The 18,064-nt window shown below is 41.1% G+C and overlaps 1 protein-coding gene across 1 annotated transcript; it reads right to left on the bottom strand.

Annotated features, from left to right (window-relative positions):
- Window positions 1-376: 376 nt before the first annotated feature.
- On the bottom strand, window positions 377-5,174 carry LOC139287340 (voltage-gated potassium channel regulatory subunit KCNG4-like). Its single transcript, XM_070908323.1, has 2 exons — window positions 4,416-5,174; window positions 377-1,204 (listed from the first exon to the last, which is right to left on the bottom strand). Exons 1-2 carry the CDS (start codon window positions 5,172-5,174, stop codon window positions 377-379), a joined length of 1,587 nt encoding a protein of 528 aa, XP_070764424.1.
- Window positions 5,175-18,064: the final 12,890 nt, after the last annotated feature.

The raw sequence follows: 18,064 nt of genomic DNA, 5'->3' as shown, positions 1-18,064 counted from the left end.
ACTCCCATATCTGTCCAACTTTTACATATTGCACATATTAGCTTTATATACGACATATTCATCCTCTTTTTTGAAAATATAAAAATGTGCACGATAGCTGCAGTAAGATTATAGTTCATATTGTCTTTAAAGGTTTAGTATGCTGTGCTGATATGAAAAAAAGCTTAGTACAACCTGATAAGTACTACATAGAGTTTGTTGAAAGCTATTAAAGCATGAATCCAGAACATGAATAATAAGTGTGATACACTGTCCACAATATAACAGTCCTTTAGAGTCTAAATGTGCTTATATAGGATAGAATATGTTGTTAAGTGTCACCATTTGAAACATATAATAACTGAATGAAAGTGTCTGACTGCTCTCTTCTGGTCCATCAGAAAGCTGTAGATGGAAGTGTGGACTGATGACTCCTGTTTGACATCCGCTCGTCTTTTTCTTCCTTGGACACAGACGTGAGCTCATCTGGTGACAAATCGACTTTGGACTCGCAGGCTGTTTCCTCGCCTCTCTCCTCCTTCCACAGATGCTCATACTCCTGCTTGAGCTCCTGATACGAGCGGGAGAAGGTGTGGAAGATGGACGTGGCGGGGAACGCCATGATGAGGATGCCACTCAGGATGCTGGTCAGTGCGACTATCTGTCCGGGGATGCTGCGCGGCACCATGTCTCCGTAGCCCACCGTGGTCATGGAGATGATGGCCCACCAGTAGGAGGCCGGGATGCTGCTGAAGCTGTGCTGGGGGTGCGTGGCGGCGAACGGCGCCAGTTCACTCTCTGCTAGGTGGACCAGAGGTGAGAAGAGGGTCACGGCCACGCAGACGAACAGCAGCAGCAGGCCGAACTCCCTCATGCTGCGCTGCATGGTCAGTCCTAACGTCTGCAGGCCCAGAGAGTGGCGAGCCAGCCGCATCACGTACAGGATCCGCAGGGCCCGCAGCAGGCGCAGGATCAGACTCAATTTGTCCAGATAGCCTCTGCCGGCGCCCATGATGACGTCCTCCTGTGACTCATCTCTGATGTCGACGACCAGGGACACGTAGTACGGCAGGATGGCGATGGCGTCGATGATGTTGAGGGGGCCGCGAGCGAAGGCCAGCTTGCTCTGCGCGTTGACAAATCGCAGCGCAAACTCCAAGGTGAACCACGCCACGCAGATGGACTCCACCACGAACATGCTGCGACACTTCTGCGAGCACTCACCCTGCAGACACACACACAGACGCACTGTGAGGAAAACACACTTTAAAGGGTCACTCCGCCGATTTCACACAGCCTGTGAAAACAAGTGTGTTACGTCTTCTGTGGCTCTGGACGAGCTATTAAACGTTAAAGTACATTTACTCAAGTACTGTACTTAAGTATAACATTGAGGTACGTACCGATTAGCTTAGCTTTTACTTTGCAGTGCTGCCATGCAGGACTTTTACTTGTAATAGAGTGTTTGGTGTGGTATTAGTACTTTTACTTAAGTAAAGGATCTGAATACTTCCTTCACTACTGTCTGAGAAGGTAAATATGGTCATCAGGGTTATTTCGCATTGGACCACAAGTTTATAATAAAAAGCCTCTATGACGAGCTGCTGTCATGGGAAATCTGGGCATTCATCTGGCCGAGGGGTTTGATGAAAGAGGCCATTCAGTTGCATTATGGGGGATGTAGGAAAGAGAATTTAATAATCTAATAATACAGAAAATTGATTAACTTATTACATTTGAAAATTCCATAAAGAATAAATGGATGAATTGTAGATTATGGGGTCTTTCGAGCACATTTTTGCTCTTCATATGTAGTCAAACTCAAATGACCTCGGTTGCAGCACATATTTTCACAGCAAATCAATGTACGTTTTTGTCAACAGTAAAATACTGAAGTGATGAATGAAGCTTTACATGTGGCAGAATATTTTTTCTCATTTGAAATGACAAAGATGCCTCGCACACTCCACATAGTATTAACAGTCACACCTGCCCAGTTTTTCAGAACATAATTTCAACATTATGTGAGCTAAAGTAACTTAAATTGATTTTGGTTTACATTCAAGCTCAAACAGCATTTCTTTGGCACTGAATGTTAAAAACGAGAGTGAAAAAAAAAAATCAATTTTCATTTCAGTGAGACTTTGAAAGCTGACTGAATGATGGAGGAGAACAAGACAATAAGAGCTTCTCGTCACAAAAAAAGGCTGAAATTATAACCTTGTAAAACGCAGGCTTTTCTAACTGCACATAATGAGCCCCTTTATGTTTACTGACAATAATTTAAGGCTGATGGGCAGGTTTCATTAAGTGTTAAAATCAATACTTTTAATCCTGAGTTCTGCACGCTGTGTTACCAGGAAACAAAACAAGTTACTTATGAAGGAGGTGACAGTCAGGGAACGAGGATGAATTTAATCTGAGCTTTCTGCTTGCCGACTTGTTGATACACATTATCATGTTTATATCTGGCTGTTACAGCTTAAAGCTAATGTCCGTCTCCACATCCAGGCAGATACAGAGAAACTGGTGAAACATGAGACGTACATTTACTCAGCACAACACAATATTGTACTTGGCCTGCTCATACTTCACTTATTTTCATTTTGAAGGATATTAAACTTTCACGTGAATATTGACGATTAGCTAACGGCCACTCCCAAACAGAGATTAATCATAGCTAACATTAGCAACAAACATTAGCATGCCTGGCTAACTACTACCTGCAGTAGTAACTTAGCATTACTTCTAAGGCCAAGCGTTAGCTTATCATTAGTGAACACAATGATTTTTTTGGTTACTTTAGAACCAAAAATGTTGAGCGCTATATCAGAGCTTAAGCTAACGTTTGCAGCTTTAGGGAAGTTTACTTTGCCAATTCTGGGTTAGTCGTCCTCAAATCCTCTTTTTTGTGTAAAAGTGAAACACGTTGTTTAGAAATAAATTAGTATCATAGTCACAGTCATTAAATGCACATAAGACGGTTTTGTAGGAGTCATTGTGTGCATTAGGTTAATCAACCAACTCAAGGGGTTACTGTTAATTAGCTAGATAGCAACAGCTGATAGCATCTGATAGTGACAGATTCAGACGGCAAAATTAATGTTCACAGCCAAAACTGAGAAGCTGCTTTCATCTGCTTTTGTCTGAAGTCAAAGAGGGCCTTTGTACATTTCTTTCTTTGACAAGCCAACATTCAGCTTCATCTCATTTTTATCAGCCTTATTTTCCTCTAAAAGCTAATTAAAAGCTTCGGATGTCTGCCAGAAACCCAAAACTGCAAACAAAACTGGTTTCCAGAAATTAAAAGGAATCTTGGCTTCGCTTTTGTCTCTGAGACAAATTTAGAAACACACCTCCACATGTTTGTTCAGTCTAAACTCTCATCAAGCAGGAAACATATGAAAATGATGTTTGTTTGTTTCAGTTTCAGCTTCTGAACATGTCTGTGCTTTGATTTTCAAGTTTCTTGATTAGTGCAATCGACTGCACATCGGGGAGAATCGACCCGCCGTCTCTGGCTCAGAAACATAATCACGTAGCCCGGTTCAGACTCGTTACACTGACAATTAGTCAAACAATCAATCCAACAGCCTGTCCGCTTCTGTTGACTGAAGAATACCAGCAGGACAGCAACAGCAATTTGTTAAAAACTCCTCACCACACACTGCTTTACAAATAACCCCGACAGTCTTTTTACTGTGATGACGACAGTTTCCCATCAATCTAGTTATTTTGCCATCTTCTTCTGCAAAGCTTTAATGGCACCGACTGGAAAATTGCTGCCACCAGCTGTTTATCTTGATGAACCAACTCCTAATAACCACGGTAACGGTAGTGGATGCAAGCGCAAATTAATTTGTGTTTTCTTTTTGCCAATTCTCTCGAAATTCAGTTAGAATTTGTGCTACTTTTGGATGGAAACCTGGATAATGTCTGTCGTTTGGTGCTGGGCGGGTAGCATACAGCGCGTGTTAAAGCTCTTTTGCTGAAAACTGGACATGACGCTGATGAGAGAAGTTAGAGAGAATAAAAACAGTAAAGCTGAAAGACACTAAAACACTTTGTCGAGCTGAGGGGACCTGCAGAGAAGGTGTTCATGGTCTGTTGGGTCGTCATCGCTACCAACAACCCTTTAACATTACACTCATGTGATCTATTGTTAACATGTAAATATTGATTATTGCAGCTGAAACGTTTGGTCATAATTTTCCTGGGAAAATATAATTGGAGGTTTTGGTTAATTTACGCAAACACTGGTGTCTCTAGATGCCTGTTTTTGCTGCGATGTGCTGATTCGAAACCTCCGCTGAACAGTTCAAAGAATTCCAGGAAACTTCCCTGAACTTTCCTGGAACACGTTAGAGAAAAGGCTTCATGTATGTAAAACAGAGGATGTTATGCGGCTGTCGGCTTTTCATCGGCTTCATACGCACCCTGGTCTCTTCATCTCTGAGGTCTGGCATGGTGCTGATGCATAGGCTGATGACGGTGACCAGCACCATGACGACAGAGAGGCAGGCGAACGTCTTCCCGGCCAACCCTGACTGAGGGTTTTCCACCACTTCTCGCAGCATCCATGTCAGTCTGCTATTGCCCTTTTCACTCTGTGTTGTGCTTTTCTTCATCATCACCCTCTTCTGCCTCCACTCCTCTTCTTTGCGCTCTCGCTCGGCCACTTCCTCTACGCGGGTGATCATGCGGCGACGGCAACAGCGCTCCATATGACCCGGGTCCACGCCCCAGTAGTCGAGCTCATCGTGCAGTGACACGGCACACAGTTCCCGAAGCAGACGCAGTTTGCCTGCAGCCAGGAAGTTGAGGATGACCCTGAAGGCTGTCGGGTTTCTGTCGAAGAAGTACTCCTGGCACGTCTCGTCGTAGTCGTCGCAAAGTCGTGCGATCTCCTCGGGGGTGGTGCAGAAGCGCAGACGTCCCAGACGACTCTGGGGGAACTGCTCCAAGGTGCTCCAGGGGAAGGTGTAGCGGTTACCTCCAACATTGATGAGAACCTGCAGGGTGTGGTCGACCACATACGTGGCCTTGGGGTCACGAAGCAGCTGGGCGCGCTGGAAGTAAACGCCCTTGATGGTATCAGTCTCCGGGATCTCGGTGAAGAAGCGGTCGAGGCTGCTGTCGTCACTGCTGATGGAGTAGGTGCTGAAGTCGTGGTTGGCATTGCTGATGATGGGCATGCTGGCTTCAGGATGTGTGACGGGATGGAGGAGGTACTTATATGTCCAGTTGGCGGGAGTTTAGGAGGAGGATCCACAGAGAAGCTTTGATGACAAAGAAATAAAAAACCAAGTCAGTCTTTAGTACATCAAGTCCTAGTTTTTCTATCAATAAAATTTTTTTTGTCTCAATTCAAAGCCTCTTGTTATAAAACAACATTTTATATGGAGTGCCACAAGGCTCTGTCCTGGGTCCACTACTGTTCAGTAAGTTACCACTCGGTCATCATCCATTGACTTTTATTGCTATACAGATGATACCCAACTCTATATAGCTGTTGATCCTGATGACCTGAGGCCATCTTGTAAACTGCGTCTCCGACATCAATTTATGTTTGATCCAAAATGTCCTGCAGCTAAATCAGGACAAAACAGAAGTCCTTGTTATTGATCTGAAACATCTCAACAGATTAAACCACATTAAAATGTAGGTGTTACTATCAACGCTGAACTTTCCAGCCACATGTGGAGAACATAATTTAAACATATTATTATGCCTGTTTTTAAATGTATTGTGGACTTGCCCCTGACTAGATCCACAGACTCTATGCTGCTCATCAAAACCAAGACCCACGGTGAAGCTGTTTTCTGTAGTTCTGGACCCAAACATTGACGTTTGCTGCCTCTGAATCTGAGGACAGAAAAATCAAGAGAGGGCGACTTTATTAGGCCATCGGAGCCTCTGATACCAGATATTTATCCTGTGTGATTAAAAATGTAATTAGAGTAATTAGTGACATTTTCTTGCAGTTTGAGGTGTCCTGTCAACCGATTTACAAATGTCTCTTTTATAATGGGAGTCTATGGGGAAAAGGTTTTTTGGGCTGCAGTACCGCAGTTGGCCACTGGGGCAAACTGGCAGCAGTGCTGGCTCGCCATATCGTATCCAGTTCGATTAATACCATGTATTGATTCCATGTTTTTCCTGTTGATTGACTCATTGATTTCATAGTGTTAATAATTTAACAAACACAGTAAAAAGAAAATTTACAATTCACTGAAAAAAAAAAAGAAAAGATCACCTCGCACCTCGCTTTTAGTCCTTACACCTTTCTTGGTTGACCTCACACCAGTTGACGCCTCGATTCATGTGACTCTGGCGGCTTTCACTCAACTGATGTGTGACCTTAAAAACTCTGATGGGCTCTGGTGCGACATCGTGGAGTGAACGACCCAGAAAGGTTAAAATATCTGAGATCGAACAGCCAACAGAAGCTCCTTTAACTACTTTTCAACCTGACATCCTTAAAACATGTTTTTATGAATCAAACCTGAGTCTAAAGAGTTAAACTGAGTGCACTTAGATCATCAAGACAGCGGCTTCCAAAATCTAAACATCTTTTCAAAGTTTCCAGCTCTTCTGCAGCTCTGAAGCTCAGATCTTTTCATCTATTTAGAAAGAGGTGTTGCCGTTGAATTTCCAATGTTGTGAGTACCACAAAATAAATCCCATTCACCTCTCTTGTACTGTGGAGGCAGGAATCTGAAAACTTGGACTAATAATAATTTCACTTTTTTCACCCTTTAATTTGACCGTCAGCTACGTGGATTCACGCACACATTCTTGGTCTCTGTTGTTCTGCTGGTTTTTTAAAGAAATACTAACACAAGTGGAATATTGAGCTTTCTGCCAACGCAGGCAAAGACGTTTACCGTCGTCAGCTGTGACGGTTGGTCAGGTTACTACCGTAGTCCTGATTTATTACGACACTAACTGACTGACTTACTGATCAGCTCGTTCCTGGAATTCAAATGTGAAAATATTGTGAAATCATTTTCAAAAACTTCGTTCTGCCATGTTTTCTCCAACAGGTGAATCCTTGAACACTTCCTGGTGAGATGCCGAGTGTCTAATGGTGGAAATTAATTACTGTACACTTACTCAAGTACTACAAGTAATTTTGAGGTACTTCTACTTGTTACCTCGACTCTACTACGTTTCAGAGGTAAATATTGTACTTTTTACACATAAAACATGATCAGTCTATAAAATATGATGTACAGTTATGTGCTGAAGTACCCAACAGTATATAAAGTAGTTAAAATGAGCCTCAACCAGCTACACTGTTAAACTGCTGCTTTACACATCAGTATCAGTATAATAATACAGTCTGAAAGACGCCATTCTGTCCGAGTACTTCTACTTTTGAAACTTTAAGTACATTTTTGCAATACTTTTTCACGTACACAGTCTTTTAAACATCATTCCTAATGTACAGCACATATACTTTATATTGTGGTCATAGTTTTGATAAGCCTATCTGTCACAAAACCAACTTTTAAGCAATTATTTTATCAAGATGACGGATTTACAGCCCTCACATTAAATATATTAACAAGTACATCTTCCAGTCTTGTCTGCTCAGTTAAAGCACTTCAGGTGAAACACTCATATTAAATGAATGTCCGCTGCACTGAACTGCCTGGTAATATAAGACCTTATAATTGTGTTGTAACACATAAATCCTGTTAAGCCTGTATTATTTGTCAAGATGAGATCCAATGGAAAGGCTTTCAGCAGCGGTGGAAAAAGTACTGAGATCTTTTACTAAAGTAAAAATAGAAACGTGAAAGTATATTTAATTTTGTATAATTCATCTAAATCTGAAATGTAATTAGTAACTAAAGCTGTCAGATAAATGTAGTGTAGTGAGATGTGGTGGAGTAGAAAATGGAAACACTCAAAGTACCTCGTATTTGTGTTTAAGTACTGTACTTGAGTAAATGTACTTTCCACCACTGCGAGTAAACAGTAAAATCTTTACACTGATGTTTGACTTCATCGGAAACAAAGATGACAGCAGCAGTTTTCCACTTAAAGAGGAGAAGCTACTCAACAAACACACTATATTATAATAGATCATATTTTATTATATTATAATATATTACAGACATTGTTTTCTCACCTCAAAGGGCGCAGGTGGGCTGCCTCATCGCTTTAATGTCTCTGTTATTTGTCCTGAGCATTTTCTCATCTGTTGCTTTAATGAAGCCGCTTCTCACTAATTAATCCATAATTGCCGATATTATTAAGCTGAAAATCCACCTCAGAAATCAGCCGCAGGAGGCGGAGTATTATCACAGTTTACACATCCACTCTGAAGTTTGCAGGCTCGGCGTGTGTCTGTGCAGCATCACCGGTCTGCACTCGTCGCCTCCCCGGCAGCTTCGGAGTTGGAGGGAATTAAATTAACGTGATTTCTTCTTCTTCGTGCTCCGCTCGGCGCTCCGCGTCCGTCGGGCCCCGCCGCTTCCGAGGGGAGAAGAAATGCGATTATCTAACGGCGGTGAAACCTGCTGCTGCTGCTGTGTTCTCATCTGTGTTTGACAGCAGGACCATCCTCCTCCTCCTCCTCCTCCTCCTCTTTTCACCCTCCTCCCCTCATCTCTCTTCTTCTACACTGTAAAAAACGAAGTTAAGCCAATTCAACTCAGAATATGGTAGAAGAAGAAGTCTCAGATCTTTTAGTCAGTGGTGGAATGTAAGTACATTTACTCAAGTACTACACCTGAGTACAAATTCAAGATACTTGTACTTTACTTGAGTATTTACATTTTATGCAACTTTATACTATACTATACTTAAAGTACATTTTCAGAACTCAGAAATCAGAAATACTTTATTGATCCCCGGGAGGAAGTTTTACAGTACCGGTGCTCCCATTCAAGAGGAGAAAGCAGCATACATTTAGAAATAAAAGTATGTACAAAATATAAAAATAAGAAATAGAGAATAAAAAATATACACATTTACAATATTTAAGCAAAAAATAAAAGTTGAAAATATATACAGCAGCAATGTATATCTATGTCTATATACACACTATACTGCCAAAAGTATTGGCTCACCTGCCTTGACTCGCATATGAACTTAAGTGACATCCCGTTCTTAATCCATAGGGTTTAATATGACGTCGGTCCACCCTTTGCAGCTGTAACAGCTTCAGCTCTTCTGGGAAGGCTTTCCACAAGGTTTAGGAGTGTGTTTATGGGGATTTTTGACCATTCTTCCAGAAGCACATTTGTGAGGTCACACTGATGTTGGACGAGAAGGCCTGGCTCTCAGTTTCTGCTCTAATTCATCCCAAAGGTGTTCTATCGGGTTGAGGTCAGGACTCTGTGCAGGCCAGTCAAGTTCATCCACACCAAACTCTCATCCATGTCTTTATGGACCTTGCTTTGTGCACTGGTGCACAGTCATGTTGGAACAGGAAGGGGCCGTCCCCAAACTGTTCCCACAAAGTTGGGAGCATGGAATTGTCCAAAATCTCTTGGTATGCTGAAGCATTCAGAGTTCCTTTCACTGGAACTAAGGGGCCAAGCCCAGCTCCTGAAAAACAACCCCACACCATAATCCCCCCTCCACCAAACTTTACACTTGGCACAATGCGGTCAGACAAGTACCGTTGTCCTGGCAACCGCCAAACCCAGACTCGTCCATCAGATCGCCAGATGGTGAAGCGCGATTCGTCACTCCAGAGAACGCGTCTCCACTGCTCTAGAGTCCAGTGGCGGCGTGCTTTACACCACTGCATCCGACGCTTTGCATTGCACTTGGTGATGTACGGCTTGGATGCAGCTGCTCGGCCATGGAAACCCACTCCATGAAGCTCTCTACGCACTGTTCTTGAGCTAATCTGAAGGCCACATGAAGTTTGGAGGTCTGTAGCGATTGACTCTGCAGAAAGCATCCGCTGACCGTCATTTTACGTGGCCTACCACTTCGTGGCTGAGTTGCTGTCGTTCCCAATCGCTTCCACTTTGTTATAATACCACTGACAGTTGACTGTGGAATATTTAGGAGCGAGGAGATTTCACGACTGGACTTGTTGCACAGGTGGCATCCTATCACAGTCCCACGCTGGAATTCACTGAGCTCCTGAGAGCGACCCGTTCTTTCACTAATGTTTGTAGAAACAGTCTGCATGCCTTTGTGCATGATTTTATACACCTGTGGCCATGGAAGTGATTGGAACACCTGATTTCAATTATTTGGATGGGTGAGTGAATACTTTTGGCAATATAGTGTATATATATATGTATGTATTTCCTGATACTTACTTACTTACTAGTAAGTAGTGTAGTAGTTGTGGAGTACTTCCACTGTGATAAGCCTAGTGAGGTAGTTCCACTGTGTAGTAATACTCCAGTAGAAGTCAAAGTCACGTATTCTATCTGACCAAAGCTGAGGAAACTTTCTTGTTTGAAATACCTTCGTTATTTCTAAGCTGCTCTTCACTCGATATGTGTCTCATGAGACTGTGCGGGTCCACAAGCCGTCCAGGTTTTCACAAATCAATCCGAGATGTTAGTGCAACACTTTTTGTATCTTGGCTGAGGATCCCTGGACATCGTCCTCAGCTTGGCATCAATACTTTTCTGTTTACTTTCTTTTACCTTCAAATTAAAAGAGAAGGAGCAGGTGGGGCTGCATGCTCCAGAAAACACAACACAAGTTTAAATATCCACTTTTTTACATTGACAAAGTGTCAGATTGCTACATACTACAACGTAAAATAAGATGAAGCAGTGATGAACCCACAGAGCCCCTTTAGTTTTAGTTTGACGGGACACTTCCTGTTTTAATGCGCTCATCACAGGAACAGATCCACGGTTTGGGAAATGGTTTATTTGCTTTCGTGCTAAGAGTTGATCATAAAGTTTGAACCTTTGTGAGTGCAGCCAATACCTGAAGACCAGGAAAGTACATTTACTCAAGTTCTGTACTTAAGAATGTTGACATACTTAACCTGAGTATTTCCATTTTCTACAACTCAGAGGGAAATATTGTACTTTTTACTACATTTATTTGATAACTTTAGTTATTTTGCAGATTCATGCTACAAAATATAATCAACAAATAAAGTATGATATTATTCTATCAACAAGACTTTATTGATCCCGGGGGGGGGGGGTTCACAAACTACCCAGAAGTATATAAAGTCATTAAAATGGGCTCCATCTTCACCAGCTGCAACATTAAAGTGATGAACACATTAATGCATCAATAATTATAATACAGTGATATAATATATGTTTCTGAATGGGCCATTCTGCATAGTAAGTACTTTTTGGAACTTTCAGTATACAGTATTTTTTACTTGTATCTGAGTATTTCTACACTGTGGTATTACTACTTTTACTTAAGTAAATGATCTGAGTACTTCTTCCACCACTGGTTATAACTATATGTCGCACTATGAGATGACAACAAGCTGCTGTGCAGGTCAACATGAGTTACTTTGACTGTTTTATTATTTTATTAGATTTATTTAATAAAATGTACAAACAATATGAATCTCAATCAAAGAGAAAAGATGATCTGTAGCAGATTTATTTCCCGAGCAGATGAACACACACTCCATGATACAATAAACAGAATAAACAAAGAGTTTTTACAGTGCAGAGCAGCTTGTCTTTACTTGACCATGACTCTTCAGTATAAACTGGACTCCACTGAAAAGCTTTTGTTTAAATGCAGCTAAATCCTGATTGACAAAGTTTGTGCAGACCGACGTCCAAACGCAGAGAGGATTAATAAGAAAGGACAGAAGATAAAACACAGATGCTCAGTATGTCTATCTGCATCACACACACACACACACACACTATTATGTCATTCATGATTTGCATTGCTGCTTTACAAGAAGCAGGTGGTTGTTTTCCGTCCAGATCTAATAACCAATACATCAGCCGCTGGGATGGTGACATCCTCGCTCTCATAATGTGACCTCTGTAAAATGATTGTTTGTGAATCGAAGCTTCATCTGAGGATTTATTTGCTGTTTATGTTTTGCAGCACGGAGAGAGAGAGAGATCACACACTGCTTAACTGTGTGTGTTTTGATGTGTTCATGTGTGGCTGTTTATCTTGTTTGACTAATCGTAGTTAAGAGTGAGCCTGTCGCTGGTTTTGCATGAAAACTTTGCCTCTCAAATGTAGAAGGTTTAGTGTCCTGTAGGTGTTTCAACATGTTGTTTCAGTGGGAAGAGAAAACCTCTCTGTGCTGCTTCCATTAATCTGCCTCACAAAGTCTCTGGATGTACAGCACATTTTCTTTTTCAGGATAATCAGGAATGTTTGAACAGCAGCCCTGCAAAATCCTGCTTAAGTAAAAGTACAGAAGTATTATCAGCTAAATGCACTTCAAGGATCAAAAGTAGAAATACTCGTCCTGCAGTAAAATGGCTCATGTGGGTGTTTATATTATTTGTTTTTGACATTATTAGTTTGTTAATACTGATGCATCAATGTTAGAGCAGCATTTTATTGTTGTAGCTAGTTTTAGCTATATACAGCTAGCCAGTTTTAATTATATACAGTCAGCTAGTTTTAACTACTTTATGTACAGATAACTAGTTTAACTACTTTATATACACTTAGCTAGTTTTAACTGCTTTATATACAGTTAGCTAGTTTTAACTGCTTTATATACAGTTAGCTAGTTTTAACTACTTTATAAGCAGTTAGCTAGTTTGAATTACTTTATATACAGTTAGCTAGTTTTAACTACTTTATATGCAGTTAGCTAGTTTGAATTACTTTATATACAGTTAGCTAGTTTTAACTACTTTATATACAGTTAGCTAGTTTGAATTACTTTATATACAGTCAGCTAGTTTAACTACTTTATATACAGTTAGCTAGTTTTAACTACTTTATATGCAGTTAGCTAGTTTGAATTACTTTATATACAGTTAGCTAGTTTTAACTACTTTATATACAGTTAGCTAGTTTTAACTATATATAGTTAGCTAGTTTGAATTACTTTATATACAGTTAGCTAGTTTTAACTATATATACAGTTAGCTAGTTTGAATTACTTTATATACAGTTAGCTAGTTTTAACTATATATACAGTTAACTAGTTTAATGACTTTATATACAGTTAGCTTGTTTTAACTACTTTATAGAGTTAGTTACTTATGTACTGAAGTGCGTAGCTTAGTAAAAACAATGAACGAACTACATATTCAGTGACTACGAATCTTTGACCTGAACTGAACAACGTGATTCAAATCAGCAAAGTGATTTGAGATTTCCACCTCTAATGAGTTCAAATAAACAAGGAGATATTCACCAGAAATATACAGTGAACATACTTCTGCAAAGATAAGCTGATGAACATACTGAAAATGCTCTAATATCCAAGTTTACTGTTTCAGCTGCTGCCCCTGAGAACAAGCTGACAGGTGTCCTTCACACCTGTCAGCTTGTTCTCAGGTGTGTAAAAGGCTTGAAAATGACGCCCTGACAGCTCAGACCACCAGAGTTTAGAGGAGGGAGATGATCAAAGCCGTCCTCACGTTGAACTGTGCTCCTCTTTAACCCCACAAACCAGTACAATCCAGTTCAACTACACCAAGATGAGAGTGATGTTGTACAATTGTAATGAGATGACCTCTGACCTCCCAGGCTGATGAATATCAGGGATTACATGATAATCCACGAGCAGGAGGACAGCATGCTGGGACGCTACGAGCCAGCAGGACTATGCTGGGAAACGTACTGAGACGAGTCAATCGAGTGTGTAACCGTCCTCACTAACTGGAACAGGACTGGTCCTGGTAACAAACCATAAACAAGGATTATCCAGAGTGTTAAAGGGGCACTCCACCTGTTTTACACTCAAAGATCAGTTTACTAGTCACGGGGAGTTTGACTCAGCTATGTAATGTCTTCTATGGCTCTGGAGGATTTTTTGTCAAGTCTCAGAAAATAACCCTGATGATGTCATAGTGATGTCATCAAGGTTAACCAAACATGGACTTAGGAGTCTACAACTTTATTTTATGTTTTTTTTTTTTTTTTTAACAGAAAGTTTGCATTGCAAACGTGGAATGTGAAGGTTCATCCTCACCTCCCTTTAGTGGCTGTTCTGGAGCTTTCAATCACATCACATGATCTTGATCTACAACGTCATTTTTTTTAGCATATCACAACGTTGCCAGCAGCTGTGTGTGAGAGACACAAACTGGAGCTACAGTTAGCCGGTGTTCTGCTTTTTATACTTGGGGAAGCAGCAGTCGAGGGGTCAACATACGTAATAGACCCTCTTGCAGACACATGCAAGCTACTTTTGACACAACATTTGTCCAGTCCAACATTCACTGTCTTTTAGCTTCTCGCTCTTTGGTCTCTACCAACTCCTGAGGGAAACATCTGTCTCTTCAGCTGCTAAATGCTCCACTGTGTCCACCCGCTGGTCTCTAACTGTGTCTGTCTGCTGTTTGCTGCAGAGCAGCTCGAGTTCAGTGGGTTTTTGTTTGCTCCCACAAGTTCTGATAATACAGAGTAGAAAAGTGAACAACTGAAGTCATGTTACCTTATCTTCCTCTCCCTCACTTTCCACAGTGATGTTTCAAACTACTTCCTGTTTCAAGCTGCATTTCCTTACTAATGAGGACACATGTTTTCATTTTCTTTCTGTGCACAGAGAAGCTGATTCACATTTTGAAATATTGTTCTCTCTTGAAGATGGAGCCTACAGCACAGCCTTTCATTTCATTTTGTTTGGAAACGTTAAGCCTCTTTTGCAGCTTAATTTCCTGGCGGTGCTGGGGGTTAACATGGTTCAGTGGAATCTCTGTGACAGAAGAAATTAAACCGAACTCCAGGGGAATTGCTCTGCGCTCTCAATTTGTGCCCAATCACCAGGGGACCCGTGCAGCAGGGCAACTGATAACTCACCCTTGATTCAGCACAAACAGTCCTCTCAAACACTCATTAATTAACCCCCCGCCTCAAATCCCAGCCTTATCAGGTCTCCCAAAGTCTACTTTCAAATGCTGTTGAACTGAATTTCATTAACATGGCATGTTGATGTGAGCTTTGCTTCATTAAGCATTCAGGCTTTGTTTGCGCAGTTGTTCTGTCTCCTGTTTCTCATAATGGAATGAAGACAGAGAGGAAGTCTGTGGAGCGAAGACGGAGTTAACCTTCAGAAAGGAATCAGATTATATAGGCCAAGTGTCCTCTTACAATTATTGACTCGCCGCCCTCTCAGCCCCCCGACTCGGCTTACAAGCTGTTGACAGATCCTGGACAGGCAGCGTCTTAAACAGAGTGCATCCTACTGTAAACAAAGTCACACAGCCTGCTTGTTAAATGTGCTTTAAAGTTATAAGTTATATAAATTACAAGACAAAAAAAAGACGTATTTTCTCTCTTCTCATCTGTTCAAGTTCAAAGGTCTAATCCCTTGTTTCTCTCATTTTTTTCCATCTTGTTTCCAAATATTAATCTCCTTTAAAATGTTCTCGCTTTTAAATGTATATTTCTTTTTTTCTGTGTCAGGAAAAGAAATTTCTGCCTCGCAGATGTTTTTGCACAGACAAAGATAAAAGAAAGGGAGGGAAGAAGATGGTCACACAGCTGAGGGACGAGGTCTCCACTGAAGACAGCTAAACCAGTTTCACAGCTGAGAGTTTTTGTTTTGTCGAATTGGCAGCGACGTCCTGTTTTCCACCTGAACAAGTCAACAGAGAGTGAAACCGTCCGTCAACATGGAAAACAAACAGATCAACATACTGAACAGCATTGTGTGTGTGTGTGTGTGTTCTCATGTCTATTTGTTTTTTATCACAGTATTTGTCCACACTTTATCTCAGTGTATCCTGTAATCTTTTCCACGTTTTTAATTTGATGACTTGCTCTTATTTAAAGTAGATTGCATTTCAAGTTGAGCTGATATTAAAAATATTTTTTCTGAGTTATCAGTATATATATCTTTACATATATCTTTTTATATATATCTCATCTTTCTGCCGTGGTAGCATTGGTGTCCTAGCGTGAATTTTTGGTTCCAGCTGTAATTTAATTGGTCCAACATCTGTTGGCGCTAAACACAGTTCATATTATGTCTTCTTCTCTAGCAGCACGGTCAATCAGCTGCAGGCCTGATGTTGTTAGCTGTTGATTTTTGCTGTTAGTCCCATCTGTGATTTGAGTGTCGTGATTTGAATCACAGGGACACGCATGAAGTGCAGAGGTTACAGGACTCCTCACTGCTCTGAGTCTAGACTGGTTATTTGCGAGACAGCCAACGCTAGCGAGACCCCCTCCTTTCTGTAATGATGGATGAACACAGCACTGAGAGTGCCGGAGCGACTGGTGACTCAGCAGGTGTTGAAATAACATGAACATTAGCAAGATAGGCTAACTAGCTTTCGTTCCTCCCTCATGCTTCATGTGAAGGGACAGATGTCTGAAATCAACAGTACATAACCAACTAAAATTGACAACATTCAGATGCTTCTTAGACGTTAACGAATCAATACAATTCCTATAATAAATATATAATAAATGTAACACTTTCAATGGAGCCATTTTGCATAATGAGTACTTTTACTTTTGATACTTTAAGTACAATTTGCTGCTAATACTAACGTGGGTGTGGCTTAATGAACAGTGGATAATTCACTGCTCTCTGTACAGTAAACTGTAGGCAGTCGTGAGTGAGTGAACGAAGGAGTGATTGCAGATTTAAAGTGGCTTTAATCAGGACTGGATTGGGCTCTAAATGAAGTGAAGATTAAAGTTGCCTCATCGACCTTTTTCTCACAAACCCAATCATGAAGCAGCTGCTCTGGTTTTCAAACTATTGATGAACCTGTTCATAGATCGACACGGTTGAGGGGCAGGAATCCAAAGACGATTTCAGCCCCTCTTTTGAATCCAGTTAAAAGAGACAAGCTGCGTACTTAGCCTTGATTCCCCCCGACTATAGCCGGGCACGAAAGAAATCAATAGAGGAAATTGTACAGCAGAGAAATTAGAGCAAAGAACAAGACGAGGAGGAGAGCTGCTGATTGGAAAACACAAGGAAAAGGTCAAGGAGGAGGAAGAGATGGAGGAGAGGAACTCTGCTGAAATCGAATCATTCCCCCGAGTTTAACAAATGAGCTGTCGGACAGAGTGTGTGTGTGTGTGTGTGTGTGTGTGTGTGTGTGTGTGTGTGTGTGCGTGTGTGTGTGTGTGCGATGTCAACATTGACTTGCTGGTTCTGCTTCAGGCTCACAGTTTGTTTATGCAGAAATAACAGCTGGCACTTACCCTTTACACTGTATAATGCCTGTACTCACACACATGCACACTCACCTATGTCCTTGTATACTTGTGAGGACCCTCACAGGTATAAACCTGACCCTCACCTTAACCGAATTCTAACCTGAACCTTAAAAACAGGTCCGAACATTCAAACAGCCCATTTGAAGTAGTGAGGAGCTTCCAAAATGTCCACACAATGTAGAAGGTTCCTCACTACAATGGTTTAAGAGTGAAATTGGTCCTCAAAAAGATAGCAACACAAGCCCACACACACACACACGGCAAAACAAGAGAATGGAAATGTAATTGCGTCAAACACGCTGCCCTCCCCTCTGCAGGAATGAAACTGGACTCCTTCGTGTCTCATGTTGGTGTAATGTGACATTACTGTACTGAACAAGTCGACGTGTTACAGACCACGTCGTCCGCACATTAAAAATAATCTAAATATTAGCAAAGAGTGAGTTATTCATAATCATGTCCAAGGTCCATTATCGCTGTCACTGTCAGAAACAGAAATATTCAGTATTCAATAAACAATAAATCAGGTTCGTTATTCATTACTTTCACACCTCGAATGTGTTAAAATCATGTGCTCAGAAACAAACATGAAAACAAACTCCCTTTTCTTCACTCAGCGGTTTCTCCTCATTCTCTCCATCGCTGCACTTTACAAAGGAAAATAAAAACATGATGACAACAACAAGCTAAGAGATATAAGTTTTCTGGGGGAAAAAAGTAAACAGAAATAAAAAAACGCAGCTTTTCGGCAGCACAGAAAACGAAAAATAAAACGTGTCTT

The sequence above is a fragment of the Enoplosus armatus genome, chromosome 1 (assembly GCF_043641665.1).
Source record: "Enoplosus armatus isolate fEnoArm2 chromosome 1, fEnoArm2.hap1, whole genome shotgun sequence".
Lineage (NCBI taxonomy): Eukaryota > Metazoa > Chordata > Actinopteri > Centrarchiformes > Enoplosidae > Enoplosus > Enoplosus armatus.
Note: the sequence above shows the minus strand (reverse complement) of the source record. Positions and strands in the feature narration are given on the sequence as shown.

Excerpts from the sequence above, each read along its gene's own strand:
- LOC139287340 (XM_070908323.1), bottom strand. The coding sequence starts at position 5,174 with ATGCCCATCATCAGCAATGCCAACCACGACTTCAGCACCTACTCCATC. Across the intron at positions 1,205-4,415 it reads TCAGAGATGAAGAGACCAGG|GGTGAGTGCTCGCAGAAGTG; the intron begins GTGCGTATGAAG and ends GTGTGTCTGCAG.